We start from the raw sequence: 20706 nt of genomic DNA, 5'->3' as shown, positions 1-20706 counted from the left end.
CTCATATTAGTTTTTATTACTAACTTGTCACTGATGAAGACGTAGCCCACCACATCCTTTATCGACCCAAGTATCACAGAGTTGACGAAGCAAAAAAACCCTGTGGAAATATGTATATAAAAAAAATTCTCATTGAACAATTGATTTGAAGTTCCAGATAATTTCTTTTGAAGGAATTGCACATCATCATTTCTGTTTCCCTTCCCTCTTTCCATTGCGTAACACACTGCCCCTAACTCTGCTGTACCTTGTGTCAATTCCCTGTCTGGGTACACCTTAACGGATCCCTATTCCTCCTCAACCAATTCCTAGAACCTGCTCTGAGGAATTTCTTCCTGCCTATGCCAAGCTAGTCAATGTCAAATTCAACAACAAAGAATAAAACATAGAAACAGGCCCTTCGGCCCTCCAAGAGTGCCCCGGCACAGTTTGCCCTTCCATACTAAAACTGTCTTCACATACAGGATCCTTATCTCTCTATTCCTGTCCTATTCATATGTTTGTCCAGGTGCTTCTTGAATGTTGCTATTGTGTCTGCTTCCACCACCTCCTCTGACAGCACGTTCCAGATACTCACCACCCTTTGTGTGAAAAACTTGCTTTGCACATCTCTTTCACACCTTGCACCTTGAACCTGTGTCCCCTAATAATTACCCTAGAAAAAGCCTCATACTTTCCACTCTATCCGTGCCATTCACAGTCTTATAAACTTCTATCAGGTCATCCCTCAATTTCCTGTGTTCCAGTGAAAATAAACCCATTCCTGATGAAGGGCTTATGCCCAAAATGTTGACTCTCCTGCTCCTTGGATGCTGCCTGACCAGCTGTGCTTTACCAGCACCACACTCCTTGACTCTGATCTTCAGCATGTGCAGTGCTCACTTTCTCCCAGTCATTCATAGCTAAAATCTCCCATACAGGGCAACATCCTGGTAAACCATTTGTTTACCCTCTCCAAACCATCCATATCTTTCTGCTAGTGTGGTGACCAGAACTGTACACAATATTTCTAATGTGGCTTAACTGAAGTTCTTCAACTGAGTGGGAGGAGGTATCATTTTTGGTCTGATCGTCTGTTCTACCTATCTTTGGATAACCGTCAGGAGCAGACTCCATGGCTTATTTTTCTTTTCCTAATCCAGAATGTTGAAGTCCACCTGAGAAGATCAACACAGCATAAACCAAGCACCAAATTCTAGATTATTCTATTAATGTAAAACATCAAACGAAACGGAACAGAAATGGTCAACCATCAGGTAACCCTCTGTGGATATCTGATCCGAAACTATTGGGCAACATTTTCCCTATTGAATGTAAGTCCTGGCACTGGGGCTGAATTTGGATCATGAAGCCATATGGGCAGCAATGGGAAATCCTCTGAGATGTTCCCACTTCAGCCAGTGAGCGTCTAAGGATATCAATGCTAGGCAGGGAAGTGAAGTTTAGGGCAACAATCAGATCAGTCAAATTGGTAGAACAGGATCAAAGGGCCAAATGGTCTAGATTAGATTACTTACAGTGTGGAAACAGGCCCTTCGGCCCAACAAGTCCACACCGATCCGCCGAAGCGCAACCCACCCATACCCCTACATATACCCCTTACCTAACACTACGGGCAATTTAGCATGGCCAATTTACCTGACCCACACATCTTTGGACTGTGGGAGGAAACCGGAGCACCCGGAGGAAACCCACGCAGACATGGGGAGAACGTGCAAACTCCACATAGTCAGTCGCCTGAGTCGGGAATTGAACCCAGGTCCCTGGCGCTGTGAGGCAGCAGTGCTAACCACTGTGCCACCGTGCCGCCGTGTCTACACCTGCTTCTAATTCAAACGTTTGTATGTTCACATGTATCAATTAGGTGGGAGTGCTGGTGACTTACAAGTTAGCATGACCTTCAGAATTCCTAGTTGCAGCTGCACAGAACATTATCTCCTCCTTTGGCCCTTGGCTGTATTGTTCTGTACAATATGAAGGCTACTGACTACCATTTCAATTGCCGTTGTTTGACACCCTGGAACCAAGTTATGGATGAGAAGAGGTTCCAAAGTGACAAACAATGGCAATTGAAATGGCAGTCAGTAGCCTTCATACTTTACAGAATAATACGGCCAAGAGTCAAGGGGTTAGATATTGTTCTGTGCAGTTGCCAATGGAAATTCTGAACATCATGCTAACTGCCTGGTGTCAGGTAATTCCTCGTGGCTGAAGAGGAATGTGGAGAGGGACATGGGGGAGTCAGGTCATCATGGTGAAGGTGAGAACCAACCCAGGAATGAAATTCTTGTTAAGAGAATTTGAAGGTTTAGGGTGAAAACATCAAAGGTAATCATCCCAAAATAGTAACTGCCAATTGGCAAATGGTCAGACAGATTGGACAGTTGAACACAAAGAGGGGCAAGAAGAAGTTTTCAGGGTTTTCATGTCTAGGCCAGCATCTTTTAGCCAATGTCCTTGAACAGAGTAGGTTGCGAGGCCATTTTGGAGTTAGCCACATTGCTATGAGTCTGGAGTCACAGGTAACTGTAAGGCAGAGCAGGTGTGGCTGGCACATTGATTTTCCAGGAGGTAAGCCAGAGAGTTATATAACAATTGTTGTTAGCTTCATGGTCGCTGGTACTTTACTCACTTTCTGTTCTACATCAAAATGAGTAAGAAAAATTCCAAGGGATAGACCAACCATCTGTGATCAACTAGGAAGGTTAAAGATAACGTCAAACTTAAACAAAAAATATATAATTATGCAAAGACAGGAGTAAATCAGAAGATCATGTAGCATACTAGAAAAGCAATGAATGGTTACAAATTAATGAGCAAGTAAAAATCTGAGAACGAGAGAAAGCTAACCAGAAATACAAAATAGTAAAGGTTTCTATAAAGAGTTAAAAAAGAAAAAAACTTAATAAAGTTAGCATTGGTCCTATAGAAAGTGAATCTGGAGAATTAATAATGCAAAATAAGGAGATGGTAAATGAACGTTTTAGTTCACCCTTGGTTTATGAGCATCATAGGCTGGAACAGCATTTTATTTCCTGTCCCTATACGCCCTTGAGAAGGTACTGGTGAACAATTTAAACATTGAACAATTTGCATGCAAATTCACTGTAGAGTATGCATGTTACATCCCAGTGCAGATGGAAATCAGGAATCAGAGGGAAGGAAGCATTTGGGAACATCCTAGGCGGCAGAGGAATGATGCTGGGTAAATTGTGTGCACTGTGGGTTGATTAGTGCCTGGCTTCTGATGGATGGCGTGCTGTAGTCTTAAACAAAATGGCTAGTGAGATAGTTAATTAACTTAGTGCACTAGTTTTTATTAGCCAATACTTTCTAGAATTGAGGAAGCTCCCATCGTTTTTGGAAGATCGTGAATATGACTCCTTTTCAAAACTGGAAGGAGACAGAAAGCAAGAAACAACAGGTTCTCCTCACAGTCTATTGCACCACCAATTGTTCTTCAGAGACAAGGAAAGCACACATAGCAATGGCGCAACTGGTAATGGCTTTTCCAGTGAGACAAACAATCAGTTTCTGATTCTCTGCTCATCCTGTTTGGTGACTTCAGTCAGATCTGTAGGAAGGATATCACTGTTGGGTCCAGTGGAAGGGTCTTTCAAGTGACTGGCAAGAGTTGTCATTTCCAGGGGAGTGAGGAGGCATTGGGCCAGAGTCTGAAGGCGGTGTAAGGTCAGCGAGAGGTATTTTTGGGGGATGCCTATGAGGCAATCTGGGAGAGGGATACTCACAACTTAACGTATGCAAGAGTTAGACTAGGTACTTTTTCATCTAACCTTTCAGGAGTCACTATTTACTTAACTGCTGTACAACCTTCCAAGTTCTCCCAATTGAAATGGAAATGTTTGAAGGCTCCAGGCACAAGGGAATTTCCAATTTCCTTGCCAATTCCTTCACAGTCTGCTTCAATGGGGATTCCATAGGATCCTCAGGTACATCTCCCTTCAACCTTTCAGAAACTCTACCTGGCTATAGGAAAATCCAGGCCAAAGAGTTTAACAAGAATTAAACGTCAGTGAATAAGGGAATAGAAGTTAAACAAAATAAAGTTAAATTTTTTTCATTTGAAGTATTTACACTAAGACAGATGAGCTATGGCACAAATATTGGTAAATTATTTCAATCTAACCACCATAACCAAGTCATGATTACAAGTTGATTAAGGGTGGAAAGTAACTATTCCAGGTTGAACAATATTTACGAGAGACAGGATGGAGTGGCAAAGGAAGGGGGGAATGTCCTAATAATAAAGGATGACTTAGTGGCAATAATAAGAAAGGACCTGGCTTCTGATGCCATGCAGTAGAGTCTGAATGGATGGTAATTTCAAAGAGCAAGCTCACAGTATGGCGAGGAATCACTAAATTGATATCTGATGAGGAGATTATTCCGGCGAGTACAGTTGAATGGCCCTGTAATATATGCACGTGGTTGCAGGGGAAATGTGTTCACAATGCAAGTGAGAGGTCGAGATTTGCAAGTTCCTCAGGGGAGTGTCCTAGGCTCAAACATCTTCAGCTGTTTCATCAATGGCCTTCCCTCCATCATTAGGTCAGAAATGCGGATGTTCACCATCGATTATCAATTGCACAATGTTCAGCACAATTTTACAACACCTCAGGCACTGAAGCAGCCCATGTTCAACAAGATCTGAACAAAATCCAGGCTGGGGCTGACCAGTGGCAAATACCACATAAATGTCAGGGTATGACTATCAGTCATAAGAGACAATCTAACCACTGCTCCTTGACATTCAATGGTGTTACCATCACTGAATTTCCCCACTATCAACATTCTTGAGGTTACCATTGACTAGAAAGTCAACTGGGCTTGTCACATAAACACAATGGCTACATGCGCATGTCAGAGTATACTGCAGAAGGTAACTCACCTCCTGACTCCCCAAAGCCTGTCCATCATCTACAAGACACAAGTCAGGAGTGGGATAGAATACTCCCCACTTGCCTGGATGAGTGCAGTCCCAACAACACTCAAGAAGCTTGACACCATCCAGGACAAGGCAGCTCACTTGATTGGCACCACATCCACAAGCATCCATTCCCTCCACCACCGACACTCAGTAGCAGCAGTGTGCACTATTTAAAAGATGCACTGCAGAAATTCAACAAAGATCCTCAGACAGCACCTTCCAAATCCACAACCACTACCATCTTGAAGGACAAGGGCAGCAGATACATGGGAACACCAGTCCCTCAACGTTCCCCTCCAATCCCCTCCCCATTCTGGTTTGGGAGTATATTACTGATCCTTCAGTGTTGCAGAGACAAAATCCCATAATTCCCTCCCTAACTGCATTGTGGGTCTACCTATAGCACATGGACTGCAGCCGTTCAAGAAGGCAGCTCACCATCACCTTCTCGAGGGCAACTAGGGGCGAGCAATAAATGCCCACATCCCACAAGTGAATAAGAACAAAGTGATGAGGTTGAGGAAATATATAGAGAGTGAGGAATACTATGGATGAAGGCATCAAGTTTTCTGATGAGTACAAACTGTAGCATCCCAGAGAACCTTGATGAACAACCACGTGGATCAGATAAAGCAGCATCAGTCAGTTCAAAGCACAGGAGATAGTGAGAGCTATATTGTTTAAATGACCACAGTCTTAGTCAAAGTTTTAAATGTTTAGACGCACCAATGCAGCACATTGCAACTTTCACATAGTTTACAGCTCGCTGTGGATTTCTGGCACCCAATGCATTACCCACAACAACGGCTGTAGCCACACTGAATCCCAGGGGAACCTGCAGGGAAAACAACATGGACAGGTACATGGTCATTACTTTCATCCTTGCCATTTAATCTGATGCTGAAGGTAATTGCTCCATCGGAATGCCTGTGCTAAACGTATCTCCAAACAAGATAGGAAAGGGCAAGGGGGTCAGTCCCTCCTTCATGTTGGGTTACCTCATCTTCCCAAAGCTGTTTACAATTAACTTCATTAACTCCAAGCCCATATCCCCATTGTCCTCCAGTCTTCTGGAATCAATCAGAGTTCTTGGTGCTAATTATTCGCTGTTCTAATGCAGATTGTCCAACATATAATGGTCAAGTAGGCATAGGGTCGGTGTTGGCTCCCATGATATCCTTTTCATCTTTTTATCTCAACTTCAAATTGCTAGGCTAATCCTTCTGTGGACACAAGTCAACCTAACTCCTTGACTTCCAAGCCTGGTCTCACAAATAAATAAAAGCTTACTTAGTTTGATTTCCTTTCAACACAAGCTGTTATCCATAGTTCAAAAGTTATCTTTCACTCACAGCCCCCAGTTCACAGCTCCAAACCAAAACTGTTAAAAAAAAGTAATTTAAAAAAGTGAAGGCTCTAACAGTGCTCCCCTTTGATCCCTCTCATGTTAGTCCTAAGTCATATATCATTGTTACTCATGAAAGTGATTTTCATTATTTAATATCTGACAGTATTTCATCCCTTTAGAGCTCTCAATTTGATTCTGCTTGAACCCTTTCATTCCAGTGTTAAATACAACAATCTTCCAGACGTTGTTTGTCACTAGAGCTTCCTGTTCTATCATATCCACCTTGGGGATCTTCCATACTGAATGCAATATTTCATCTGTAGCCCTAATGAATATCATGTAGAGATTCAACATCAATGATATTCACTACGTCTCTGCGTAAAACATTCAATCTCACTTGCTTTTAAGGCATTTCCTTTTCCCTCAATTTAAATTCTCATCAGCCACCTCTATGTACTTCAGTTTCTCCAATTTATTGATAACACAACCATACAGTACATAGAAAAACAAAACACTGCTGATGCTGTCAATCTAAACTGTCAGAAAGTGCTGGAGAAACTCAGCAGGTGCAGAAGTATCTGTGGAGAGAGAAACAGGTTTGCATTTTTGAGTCTGGTATGATGCCTCTTCAATACATTCATCACAGGAGCATTTCCTTTCAGCATCAGAGTGAAGCAAAGTCGTGTCTTAAAGCAGAATCAAATTGAGAGTTCTAAAATACTGTGAGATGTTAAATAATGAAAATCACTTTCACGGGTAACAATGAGTGATGACTGAGGATGAACATTAGACGATCAAACGAGAGCAGTGCTAGGGGCTTCATTTTCCATGATTTTCATTTTATTCTTTTATCAATTTTGGTGTGGAGTTGTGAACTGGGGGCTGTGAGTGAAAGATAACTTTTGGACTGCAGATAATCACTTGTGTTGAAAGGAAAACAAACCAAACAAGCCTATATTTAATTGTGAGATCAGGCCTGGAAGTCAATTGTAGGTTGGTTCTGGATCAAAAGGTTCTACAGAAGTTTCATCACTGGAGAAGAGTGTTACGTTCAAACAGATGGCAGACGTTGAGTGATAAGAAAGTCAGTTGCTGTGAATTGATTACTGCAAGTCTGAAAAAGACTCTACATCCAAGATGGTAGCAGATGTTGGAATGGTAACTGTGGCCTCATGGAAGAGATAATCAGTGTATCATGGAGCATACAAGGTTTCAAATGGAATTTGGTTTGTTTTTTCTGTGAGAAGGGATCTAATTGATACTATGGGATGAAGATTTGAGTGCTCCATGTCTAAGCTCCCGTGTCAGCTCTTGTAATCTCAGAGAATAAAACACTATGTTATCAGTATTACTGTCTACCTGAGTGAACTGTTAACGTGACCCTGATCAACATCTCCAGGAAATTAGCCAAAATACCATTAGCTATTGAACAACATATTGGGTAAACCACTTAAGCAATCTTGCCAGTTTTGTTACTTTATTTTCTTTATCCAATTTGTTTATCTGATTTTTTGTGTGAATCAGGTTGAAAATAAAGGTTTTTGGGTTTATAGCAATAGACTACTTACATGTTTAATTTGTTCCACTGAATTTACTTTATTGTTAATAAATTGCTAAGTCTTTGCTTAAATTACAAACCAGTGTCTGGAAATTGATTATTTGCAGAGTCTGGGATTGTTTATTTAAAAGTCTGGTTAAGAAACATTGGGGCAATTCTGAGTGTTTTCGATATTTAATCTTGCTGTATTGTGAATACAGACGTGGAAAGGCTAATTTGGTTTAGCTGTTTGTATCTGCTTCATAACAGAACTTATGAGAAATGCTTCAACATCAATGATTGTTAGGACATGGAATACTTCAGGACTTGTTGTGGGAGAGACCATAACAAGCTTGAATTGAATAGTTCAAAAATTTGAAAAGAAGCGATGTTTGGCAGGAAAAAAAATACTGGCATTACTGAAGGTAGGAAGATTTAACACCATAGCTGACAAGATGGGCTGATTTAATTTTAGGGTCTTTTTAAATGTATGATTGACAACTGAGCACATAGATTAGTGACAAAAGCATAAATTGCTGGAAAAGCTCAGCAGGTCTGGCAGCACCTGTAGAGAGAAATCAGAGTGAATGTTTCGGGTTGTGTGATCCTTCCTGAGAACATAGATTGGTGATGTTGCTTTGTGATACGCAATTGAGTTTGAGTTGAGCTGTAAAGGATCTATGGAATGAGCTGCCGGAGGAAGTGGTGGAGGCTGGTACAATTGCAACATTTAAGAGGCATTTGAATGGGTGTATGAATAGGAAGGATTCAGAGGGATATGGGCCAGGTGCTGGCAGGTGAGATTAGATTGGGTTGGGATATCTGGTCGGCATGGACGGGTTAGACCGAAGGGAGTGTTTCCATGCTGTACGTCTCTGTGGCTCTATGACTCTATAAAGGACAAACCCTTCATTGTGAGGACATTAAAAAAGGATGTTTCCTGCTATCTCAGGTTTATTTTTCCTCCATGTGATTAAACTAAATCTGTCCATTGTTGGATTAAGTGTGCTATTTCAAACATGCATTGGAATCACAACTTCTGTATTTCTAGCCTTACCATGAATGCGAGTGTTAAAGTCTGATAAATAATAGCATGGGCTCCAAGTTGCACCTCATTAATTAACCCTGTGAACAGGAAAGGAACAGACAATAAATGAAGTCTTGCAGAAGCAAACTAATGTGATATGATAATCAACTATAGAGGATATAACTAACCTTATAGCAGAACCCAAATACATATTGTGTTCTTTTATATTGTGATCAGGACCAACTCTCATCACTGTGTGTGTGTGTGTGTGTGTGTGTGTGTGTGTGTGTGTGTGTGTGTGTGTGTGTGTGTGTGTGTGTGTGTGTGTGTGTACCATTGTAAACCCCTACTACCATAAGTCAATCTTTACTCATCTCCTTTCAGTCTATCTGCTTGCTACATACTGTTGACTCGCATTTGGCACCATTTATTAACACTGGAAGATGTGTCTTGATTAGAGCTCAGGTACTTTATTTACCTACAAGGAATGTTCCAATTTGATATGTCCACCATTCGATACACATCATGACCATGCTGGGAATCGCCAGCCGTAGAAAGGGACCCCATTCCTGCAGGCAGTCAGTGGACCATCCTACAGAGACAGCAATGGAGTTACTAACACAGCGCAGAAAGCACCTGAGAAGCACATAAACAGAAAGGAAGATAGGGCAGACCAAAAATAAAGCACTTGAGTATCATCAAACTCATCTCAGTTTTCAAACTGACCCTGAGGATTTTCCTCTGGATCCTTTAGCAATGAAATGTGTCACTGTTAGGGGTGATTATACAATATGTGAGGAACAGCACTCACAGGGAGTGCTTTATGGAAATTATAGCAGCGCTGTTCTGTTGGGATACATTTGCCTGTGATCTCCTCCGTGGTCTGTAGCCTGTTGACTTTCCCTGTCAAGACTCGTAGTCCATGGTTGGCAAGAAGTTGGCAGCATCCATAGGAATGTAACACAGCATGAAGCAGGAAAGGGAGGGTAGAACCAGAGACAGAAAACTGGAAACTGATCAATAAATAAGGAGCTTCAAGCAAGCAAGTGAGTTCCATCGAGGGAATTTGATACAATTCAAATATAACCCTACCAATGTTTCTTTCCATTAATTTTATTGGGAAAAGGAATTGAATAAGCTGTTCATCTGGTGAATATTGCGATCTTGACCATTGTGATATATCGCCGAAACCTACCTCCCCAGGTCTGAACATGCAACTTCTTCCATCGAATGTACCCGAACAGGAGGAGAAGCTGACAGTACTGCGAAGCAACATTGGCAGCAGCCGAGCCCCTGGAAAACATCAAGTTCTCAGACTGAAGGTGATTTCAAATGAAGCTTTGGATCATCATTCAGTGAAAATTTCATGAGTCAGATATTTCAGAATGTTAAAACTTATTTGTTACTTACAATACTCCCAGCTTCAGCACATAGAGGAAGAGATAATTGATGACAGCATTGAAGATGTTGGTGACGAAACCAACAAACACCTGAGGCATGATGATCCCCTGAGGTGGGAACAAAGCAATAGAGTCATTCCTGGCATTGTCTGTCAATAAACCAACAGGGTGTGTGACATGGGGCCGAGGTTGAGGGAAAATAGGGTGCAACTGCTCTACCAATGTCCATCTTTGGGGTACAAAGTGTCTCCTACATAAGAGGATCCCCTTTCCCTCACTTGGAGCAGATTCATTGCTGGAACGTTGCTGATAGTAGGTGCGGATGACTTGCCCACATTTCAGTGAAATCATCAAGTGAAAATTCTTTATGGTCCAGGGAGCTACTCCATCTCTCATTGTGCTTCCCTAGACTGTTAGAGATTTGAATTCATTGGCTTTAGTCACTAGCCCTGACCAGTGTCCTAATCAGCCATTTCCCTGAATGTACCGTTTCTCACTCTGTGTTGGCCTCAACAATGGAATATTCAAAGAGAAGGCAAGAGTTGCTCCTTTGACATCTTGGAGTCTCAGACACCATCAGTACATGCACAGATATCCAGTGTGAATACAGCCGGAGAGAGACAGACAGTGATTGAAAGCAAGAAGACTCTGCAATAATTTCCACATTCACATTCTGGGGGATTGCCCGGTGAGGCTGCCCAATGTAGAAACCATCTCCTTTTATCTCCTTGATTTCACTGGCATGACAATGAATCCTACATTTGAGACCAACTCCACCAGATTACTGACCAGGCAGTCAGGGTAGGAATGACATCTAGTTGATCAATTTGGGCTCAGAATACAATTTCAATCACTCAGATACAAGCAATAGTCCAGTGAATAGTGCAGATGGATTGAAGGGGAAGGTAGAAAGGCAGATGAGGGAGAAGGGAATGGAAAGATCATTCTGATCACGTGAGAAGAAGGGAGGGGCAGGGGGAAAGAGGGCCATTTGTGGGCCAAACATCAGCATGGCCCCACCAATGGAAAGAAGCTACCCTGTTAATACTTAGGAATACAGTGTAGAGGCATGATCATTTCTAAATTAGCTTCTGAAATATTTTGATTCATTTGTCTAAATACAGTTGGCCATTGAAAATGGAAGTGGAATTGACAATTTGCAATGCTATCTTAATGCAGTAATTATTGAATCTCATTCACACTCCAACAATCAGTGACAAATGGTTAGGCCTCATTTGGAGTATTGTGTCCAGTTTTGGTCCCCACACCTCAGGAAGGACATACTGACACTGGAACGTGTCCAGCGGAGATTCACACGGATGATCCCTGGAATGGTAGGTCTAACATATGAGGAACGGCTGAGGATCCTGGGATTGTATTCATTGGAGTTTAGAAGATTAAGGGGAGACTTAATAGAGACGTGCAAGATAATACATGGCTTGGAAAGGGTGGACCCTAGGAAATTGTTTCCGTTAGGCGAGGAGACTAGAACCCGTGGACACAGCCTTAGAATTAGAGGGGGTCAATTCAGAACAGAAATGCGGAGACATTTCTTCAGCCAGAGAGTGGTGGGCCTGTGGAATTCATTGCCACGGAGTGCAGTGGAGGCCGGGACGATAAATGTCTTCAAGGCAGAGATTGATAGATTCTTGTTGTCTCGAGGAATTAAGGGCTACGGGGAGAACGCTGGTAAGTGGAGTTGAAATGCCCATCAGCCATGATTGAAAGCCGGAGTGGACTCGATGGGCTGAATGGCCTTACTTCCACTCCTATGTCTTATGGTCTTATGGTCTTATTTACCTGGCTTTGAAGGTATCTGAGCTCTAGGTCATAAAGAATCGCTGCCTATGAGAGAAGATTGAAAACCATTAGGAGCAGACAGACAATCGATCACTGTTCAAGGGTTAAAGGAATTTCCACTTATATATCTGCAAAAGTGCTGGGGTTGATCACAACATTATTGCAGACTGTTGACACAGGCCCTCCACCCCACACTTTAGCTGACTAGGATTTATACTGGTGAAGTTCTGTGTGACCATATTAGCTGTTGGTCAGCTGATAGCTCACTTCCTCCTGAGTTTGGTTGTGCACTCACCTCCACAGTGAAAGACTGCAAACATCTGGACTGAAGCTCTGAATCAGGCAAAAGTGAGGACTGCAGATGCTGGAAATCAGAGTCTAGATCTGTGCTGGAAAAGCACAGCCAGTCAGGCAGCATCTGAAGAGCAGGAAAATCGATGTTTCAGGCAAAAGCCCTTCATCCTCTGAATGCAGGACTGAGGGAAGGCTCCACTGTTGGATGTGCCATCTTTCAGATGCAGAGCCAAAACAAGGTCTCACCTGCTCCATTAGTTCGATGTAAATGATTGCAAAGCAGTTATTTGAAAAGTATAGGAGTTCTTCCAGGCATCCTGCCCCTCAGTTGATTAAAAATACATCTTTATTCAGCCATTTACTGTATTGCTGTTTGTGACAGCTTTTTGCGCACAAATTTGCTGTTGTGGTTTTTGAGAAGGTGGGGGTGAGCTACCTTCTGGAACTACTGCAGCCCACCTGCTGTGGGTTGACCCACTATGCCCTTAGGGAGGGAATTCCAGGATTTTAACCGAGCAACAGTGAAGGAACGGCGATATATTTTCAAGTCAGGACGGTGAATGACTTTGCAGGGAACTTACAGGAGGTGGTGATCCCATGTTTCAGTATTAGACTCGCCAGCTTTAAGGGCATTTAAATGGTCATTGGGTAGGCATTTGCACAAGAATGGAATAGTGTAAGTTAGATAGGTTTCAGGTTGGTTCCATAAGTCGGTGCAACATCGAGGGCTGAAAGGCTTGTATTACACTGTAATGTCCTTTGTTCTATGTCCTATTGCTCTTATCCTTCTAGACAGAATGGTCATTGGCTTGGAATGGGCTGTCCAAGGATCTTTGGTGAATTTCTGCGGTGCATCTCCACACTGCTGCTACTGAGCGTTGGTAGTGGAGGGAGTGAATACTTGTGGATATAGTGCCAATAAAGCTAGATTCTAAAGTGTTGTTGGAGCTGCAAGTGGGGAGTATTCCTGATGTGCCTTGTAGATGACGGACAGGCTTTGGGGAGTCAGGAGGTAAGCTTCTCACCCCGGTATTCCTAGTTTCTGACCTGCTTTTGTAGGCATTGTACTTATATGGCAACAGGAGAATCGACGTTTCGGGCATAAGCCCTTCTTCAGGAATGAGGAGGGTGTGCCAAGCAGGCTAAGATAAAATGTAGGGAGGAGGGACTTGGGGGAGGGGCATTGGGAATCCGATAGGTGGAAGGAGGTTAAGGTGAGGGTGATAGGCCGGAGAGAGGGTGGGGGCGGAGAGTTCGGGAAGAAGATTGCAGGTCAAGAAGGCGGTGCTGAGTCTGAGGGTTGGGACTGAGAAAAGGTGGGGGGAGGGGAAATGAGAAAGCTGGAGAAATCTGCATTCATCCCTTGTGGTTGGAGGGTTCCTAGGCGGAAGATGAGGCGCTCTTCCTCCAGGTGTCGTGTTGCCATGGTCTGGCGATGGAGGAGGCCAAGGATCTGCATGTCCTTGGCGGATTGTGAGGGGGAGTTAAAGTGTTCAGCCACGGGGCGGTTGTCCCAGAGGTGTTCTCTGAAACATTCCGCAAGTAGGCAGCCTGTCTCTCCAATGTATAGGAGGCCATATCGGGTGCAGCGGATGCAGTAAGTGATGTGTGTGGAGGTGCAGGTGAATTTCTGATGGATATGGAAGGATCCCTTGAGGCCTTGGAGGGAAGTAAGGGGGGAGGTGTGGGCGCAAGTTTTGCATTTCTTGCGGTTGCAGGGGAAGGTGCCGGGAATGGAGGTTGGGTTGGTGGGGGATGTGGATCTGACGAGGGAGTCGCAGAGGGAGTGGTCTTTCTGGAACGCTGATAGGGGTGGGGAGGGAAATATATCCTTGGTGGTGGGTTCTGTTTGGAAGTCCTGACCTCTCCGCCCCCACCCCCTCTCCGGCCTATCACCCTCACCCTCACCTCCTTCCACCTATCGTATTCCCAACGCCCCTCCCCCAAGTCTCTCCTCCCTACCTTTTATCTTAGCCTGCTTGGCACACCCTCCTCATTCCTGAAGAAGGGCTTATGCTCGAAACATCGATTCTCCTGTTCCTTTGATGCTGCCTGACCTGCTGCGCTTTTCCAGCAACACATTTTTAAGCTCTGATCTCCAGCATCTGCAGTCCTCACTTTCTCCTATTTATATGGGACGTCCAGTTAAGTTTCAGGTCAATGGTGACCTCCAGGATGTAGATAGTGGGGATTTTGCTTTTTTAACCACCAACTGTGCTGAATTATGGGAGATTGACTTTTAATTCAATATGATCAGTAAATTATGAAAGAAAGGTATCAACATTTTCATATTATATTCATGTTAGCATGTCATGAGAAGATTAAAATAAAACGAACTACTGCAGATGCTGAAGACCTGAAAAACTCAACAGGTTTGGCGGCATCTGTGGAGAGAGAAACTGAGTTAACGTTTCAGGTCCAGTGACCCTTCTTCAGAACTGACCATTCTGAAGAAGTTTTAAGCAATCAGAAACATTCTGAAGAAGTTCTAAACTTTCTCCAATTACTTCTGTTGTTGCTGCAAGAGAGTGTGTTCATTTGAAACATTGCATGTTACAAAATCATTGCAATAATATTTCCCAGAGAAGCCAATGGTTATTTTACAGACGTCATTAACAGTGAGGTCAATCTTGTTTATGAGATTAGATTGTCAATTATATCATGTGAAAATGTGTTGCTGGTTAAAGCACAGCAGGTTAGGCAGCATCCAAGGAACAGGAAATTCGACGTTTCGGGCATAAGCCCTTCATCAGGAATGAGGAGAGTGTGCCAGGCAGGCTAAGATAAAAGGTAGGGAGGAGGGACTTGGGGGAGGGGCGATGGAGATGTGATAGGTGGAAGGAGGTCAAGGTGAGGGTGATAGGCCGGAGTGGGGTGGGGGCGGAGAGGTCAGGAAGAGGATTGCAGGTTAGGAGGGCGGTGCTGAGTTCGAGGGAACCGACTGAGACAAGGTGGGGGGAGGGGAAATGAGGAAACTGGAGAAATCTGAGTTCATCCCTTGTGGTTGGAGGGTTCCCAGGCGGAAGATGAGGCGCTCCTCCTCCAGCCGTCGTGTTGTTCTGTTCTGCCGGTGGAGGAGTCCAAGGACCTGCATGTCCTCGATGGAGTGGGAGGGAGAGTTAAAGTGTTGAGCCACGGGGTGGTTGGGTTGGTTGGTCCAGGCGTCCCAGAGGTGTTCTCTGAAGCGTTCCGCAAGTAAGCGGCCCGTCTCCCCAATATAGAGGAGGCCACATCGGGTGCAGCGGATGCAATAGATGATGTGTGTGGAGGTACAGGTGAACTTGTGGTGGATATGGAAGGATCCCTTGGGGCCTTGGTGTCCAAACGGACACCACCATCAGGGATATATTTCCCTCCCCTCCCCTATCAGCGTTCCGCAAAGACCACTCCCTTCGTGACTCCCTCGTCAGGTCCACACCCCCCACCAACCCAACCTCCACTCCCGGCACCTTCCCCTGCAACCGCAGGAAATGTAAAACTTGCAGGAAATGACGGCGGATGATACGTTGTATACGGAGGTTGGTGGGGGGTAGGTGAGAACCAATGGGGTTCTGTCTTGGTGGCGGTTGGAGGAGCAGGGCTCAAGGGCGGAGGAGCGGGAAGTGGAAGAGATGCGGTGGAGGGCATCGTCGATCACGTCTGGGGGGAATCTGCGGTCCTTGAAGAAGGAGGCCATCTGGGCTGTGCAGTGTTGGAACTGGTCCTCCTGGGAGCAGATGCGGCGGAGACAAAGGAATTGGGAATATGGGATGGAGTTTTTACAGGGGGCAGGGTGGGAGGAGGTGTAGTCCAGGTAGCTGTGGGAGCCAGTCGGTTTATAGTAGATGTCTGTGTTGAGTCGGTCGCCCGAGATAGAAATGGAAAGGCCTAGGAAGGGAAGGGAGGAGTCTGAGACAGTCCAGGTGAATTTGAGGTCGGGATGGAAGGTGTTAGTAAAGTTGATGAACTGTTCAACCTCCTCGTGGGAGCACGAGGCAGCGCCGATACAGTCATCGATGTAGCGGAGGAAAAGGTGGGGGGTGGTGCCAGTGTAGTTGCGGAAGATGGACTGTTCCACATATCCTACGAAGAGGCAGGCATAGCTGGGGCTCATGCGGGTGCCCATGGCAACTCCTTTAGTTTGGAGGAAGTGGGAGGATTGAAAAGAGAAGTTATTCAGGGTGAGGACCAGTTCAGTCAGTCGAAGGAGGGTGTCAGTGGACAAACAGTTCTTCTTAGCCATATCAGAAATTAAAGACAGTAAGTACCAAAAACTTTCATGTACTTACCCCCACACTCGTGGTTCCTCAACTGTTCCAGAATCTTCTATCGGCCTGTCGGACGCCATTACACATGTGGCCGCTACAGCGCCCGCGGCACCAACGGCCGCCGTCGACCGTGACGTCACTTCCGCCCCCACCGACCTCGCAGCCTTCGCGATCTCCGCCCAAACAACCGCCCCGGCGATCACCGCACAGACAACCGCTTCCACAATCGCCAGGAAGATCGCCGACGGACTCGCGACCCCCGCGGCTACCGGAAATGACAACGGTTCTTTCGTCGCCACAACTATTTCAGCCCCTTCGGTTGCCGTCACTGCAGCCACTTCCGCCCCCCACTGACATCACTAACCTGCAGGACCACAACGCCTCAGGTTTCTCCGCCCCCACGCCGTCCTTCGTCACTACACGTAACACCGCCCCCACGCTTATTTCCGTCACGACACATGACCCCGCCCCCCCACGCTTGACCCCGCCCCCACACCGAGCAACATCACTACGTCTAACCCCGCCCCTACGTCGATCTCTGTCCCCGCCCCCTAACCCCGCCTCCACCCCCAGCTCCAGTCCCACACCAGGTCCTAGCTCCCAGCCATGCCGGATCTTCACCATCCCTCCAGACCTCCCCCTCTCTGAGGATGAAAGATCAGTCCTCAGCAGAGGCCTCACCTTCATTCCCCTACGCCCTCGGATCAATGAGTTCAACACGCGGCGAGATATTGAACAATTCTTTCGCTGCCTTCGCCTCCGTGCCTACTTTCACAACCAAGACTCCCGCCCACCCTCTGACGACCCCTTCTCCCACCTCCAACACACCCCATCCACCTGGACACCCCGTGCTGGCCTCTTACCCGCCCTCGATCTATTTATAGCCAACTGCCGCCGCGACATTAACCGACTCAACCTGTCCACCCCTCTCACCCACTCCAACCTCTCACCCTCAGAACGTGCAGCCCTCCACTCCCTCCGCTCCAACCCCAACCTCACCATCAAACCGGCAGACAAGGGAGGCGCGGTAGAAGTTTGGCGCACCGACCTTTATACCGCTGAGGCCAAACGCCAGCTCGCGGACACCTCCTCTTATCGCCCCCTTGACCATGACCCACCTCCCACCACCAAACCATCATCTCCCAGACCATCCATAACCTCATCACCGCAGGGGATCTCCCATCCACCGCCTCCAACCTCATAGTCCCACAACCCCGCACCGCCCGTTTCTACCTCCTGCCCAAAATCCACAAACGTGAATGCCCCGGCCGACCCATTGTCTCAGCCTGCTCCTGCCCCACCGAACTCATCTCCGCATACCTCGACACGGTTCTGTCCCCTTTAGTCCAAGAACTCCCCACCTACGTTCGGGACACCACCCACGCCCTCCACCTCCTCCAGGATTTTCGCTTCCCCGGTCCCCAACGCCTTATTTTCACGATGGACATCCAGTCCCTGTACACCTCCATCCCCCATCACGAAGGATTCAAAGCCCTCCGCTTCTTCCTTTCCCGCCGCACCAACCAGTACCCTTCCACTGACACCCTCCTTCAACTGACTGAACTGGTCCTCACCCTGAATAACTTCTCTTTTCAATCCTCCCACTTCCTCCAAACTAAAGGGGTTGCCATTGGCACCCGCACGGGCCCCAGCTATGCCTGCCTCTTCGTAGGATATGTGGAACAGTCCATCTTCCGCAACTACACTGGCACCACCCCCCACCTTTTCCTCCGCTACATCGATGACTGTATCGGCGCTGCCTCGTGCTCCCACGAGGAGGTTGAACAGTTCATCAACTTTACTAACACCTTCCATTCCGACCTCAAATTCACCTGGACTCCTCCCTTCCCTTCCTAGACCTTTCCATTTCTATCTCGGGCGACCGACTCAACACAGACATCTACTATAAACCGACTGACTCCCACAGCTACCTGGACTACACCTCCTCCCACCCTGCCCCCTGTAAAAACTCCATCCCATATTCCCAATTCCTTTGTCTCTGCCGCATCTGCTCCCAGGAGGACCAGTTCCAACACCGCACAGCCCAGATGGCCTCCTTCTTCAAGGACCGCAGATTCCCCCCAGACGTGATCGACGATGCCCTCCACCGCATCTCTTCCACTTCCCGCTCCTCCGCCCTTGAGCCCCGCTCCTCCAACCGCCACCAAGACAGAACCCCATTGGTTCTCACCTACCACCCCACCAACCTCCGTATACAACGTATCATCCGCCGTCATTTCCGCCACCTCCAAACGGACCCCACCACCAGGGATATATTTCCCTCCCCTCCCCTATCAGCGTTCCGCAAAGACCACTCCCTTCGTGACTCCCTCGTCAGGTCCACACCCCCCACCAACCCAACCTCCACTCTCGGCACCTTCCCCTGCAACCGCAGGAAATGTAAAACTTGCGCCCACACCTCCTCCCTCACTTCCCTCCAAGGCCCAAGGGATCCTTCCATATCCGCCACAAGTTCACCTGTACCTCCACACACGTCATCTATTGTATCCGCGGCACCCGATGTGTCCTCCTCTATATTGGGGAGATGGGCCGCTTACTTGCAGAACGCTTCAGAGAACACCTCTGGGACGCCCGGACCAAACAACCCAACCACCCCGTGGCTCAACACTTTAACTCTCCCTCCCACTCCACCGAGGACATGCAGGTCCTTGGACTCCTCCACCGGCAGAACATAACAACACGACGGCTGGAGGAGGAGCGCCTCATCTTCCGCCTGGGAACCCTCCAACCACAAGGAATGAACTCAGATTTCTCCAGTTTCCTCATTTCCCCTCCCCCCACCTTGTCTCAGTCGGTTCCCTCAACTCAGCACCGCCCTCCTAACCTGCAATCTTCTTCCTGACCTCTCCGCCCCCACCCCACTCCGGCCTATCACCCTCACCTTGACCTCCTTCCACCTACCACATCTCCATCGCCCCTCCCCCAAGTCTCTCCTCCCTACCTTTTATCTTAGCCTGCCTGGCACACTCTCCTCATTCCTGATAAAGGGCTTATGCCCGAAACGTCGAATTTCCTGTTCCTTGGATGCTGCCTGACCTGCTGTGCATTAACCAGCAACACATTTCCAGCTCTGCTCTCCAGCATCTGCAGACCTCACTTTTTACCCGGAGATTATATCATGTGAACAGGATTCTCAGTCTGCTTGTGTAATGCCACAATCTACTTGAAATGTTTACTTACAGGGAGGGCAGGAATGTATGTCTTCACATAGAGTTGTGTTAACCTGCAAAGGAAATACAAACTGCTAGTAACAATAGGGAAAAGCTAGAACATCATTACCTGTAAGCAAAGGTCAACTTAAACTGAGGTGGTGTATAATATATTTGCCAGATGCAATAACTGACCAAGTCTTCTTCAACAGTTTATTTTAAAACCCATGGTTTCTAGCATTTAAGATTACAAGCACGCACGCTACCTTAACTTCACCAAATTTCTCTCCAAGTATAACACCGTCCTGACTTGGAAGTATCATAGAATTCCTACAGTGAGGAAAGAGTCCATTTGGCCCATCAGGTGCACACCAATTCTCTGAAGACCATTCCAACCAGGTCCAGCCCCATCCCTTATCTCCGTAACCCTTCATTTCCCGTGGCTAATCTACCTAACCCGCAAAACCTTGGACTGTGGGAGGAAGCCAGAGCACCCGGAGGAAACCCACGTAGACATGGGGAGAATGTGCAAACTCTGCCTGAGGCTGGAAGCAAACCCAGGTCTCTGGTGCTGTGAGGCAACAGTGTTAACCACTGAGCCACTGGAATCATTGCTGAGGGACTTAAACACTGGACCCTCAGTCTGATGCTCTAACGAGTGAGCTCTCTAGGCTTGCTAAATATATCACCACTCCTTCCCTATTGATGAGGCACAGTCCTGGAGCTCACTCTCAGACAGCATTGCTGATGTCCCAACACCAATCAGAGTGCAGCAGTTCAGCACCACCTTCTGGAGGGAACTTAGGGACTGGTGACAAATGGCTGGTCTTGGCAGGAACACCTATATTCTGTGATTTAACTTTTAAACATGGTCAAGGATACACAAACAGGCTGTTCGAGGAAGGCAGGAGAACATTTCGGTGTACAGACAGGAG

The 20706-nt window shown here is 46.4% G+C and overlaps 1 protein-coding gene across 1 annotated transcript in view; it reads right to left on the bottom strand.

The window, feature by feature from the left end:
* LOC132830227 (multidrug and toxin extrusion protein 1-like) overlaps window positions 1-20706 on the bottom strand; it is a 51317-nt gene that overhangs the window by 11114 nt on the left and 19497 nt on the right. Inside the window, exons 5-12 of the mRNA XM_060847760.1 lie at window positions 19803-19845; window positions 12061-12105; window positions 10271-10368; window positions 10056-10153; window positions 9339-9452; window positions 8891-8958; window positions 5675-5783; window positions 25-100 (exon numbers count right to left, since the gene is read on the bottom strand). Coding sequence (XP_060703743.1) covers window positions 25-100; window positions 5675-5783; window positions 8891-8958; window positions 9339-9452; window positions 10056-10153; window positions 10271-10368; window positions 12061-12105; window positions 19803-19845 — 651 coding nt within the window. The remainder of the gene's footprint in view (window positions 1-24; window positions 101-5674; window positions 5784-8890; window positions 8959-9338; window positions 9453-10055; window positions 10154-10270; window positions 10369-12060; window positions 12106-19802; window positions 19846-20706) is intronic.

Source organism: Hemiscyllium ocellatum, chromosome 31 (genome assembly GCF_020745735.1).
Source record: "Hemiscyllium ocellatum isolate sHemOce1 chromosome 31, sHemOce1.pat.X.cur, whole genome shotgun sequence".
NCBI lineage: Eukaryota > Metazoa > Chordata > Chondrichthyes > Orectolobiformes > Hemiscylliidae > Hemiscyllium > Hemiscyllium ocellatum.
Note: the sequence above shows the minus strand (reverse complement) of the source record. Positions and strands in the feature narration are given on the sequence as shown.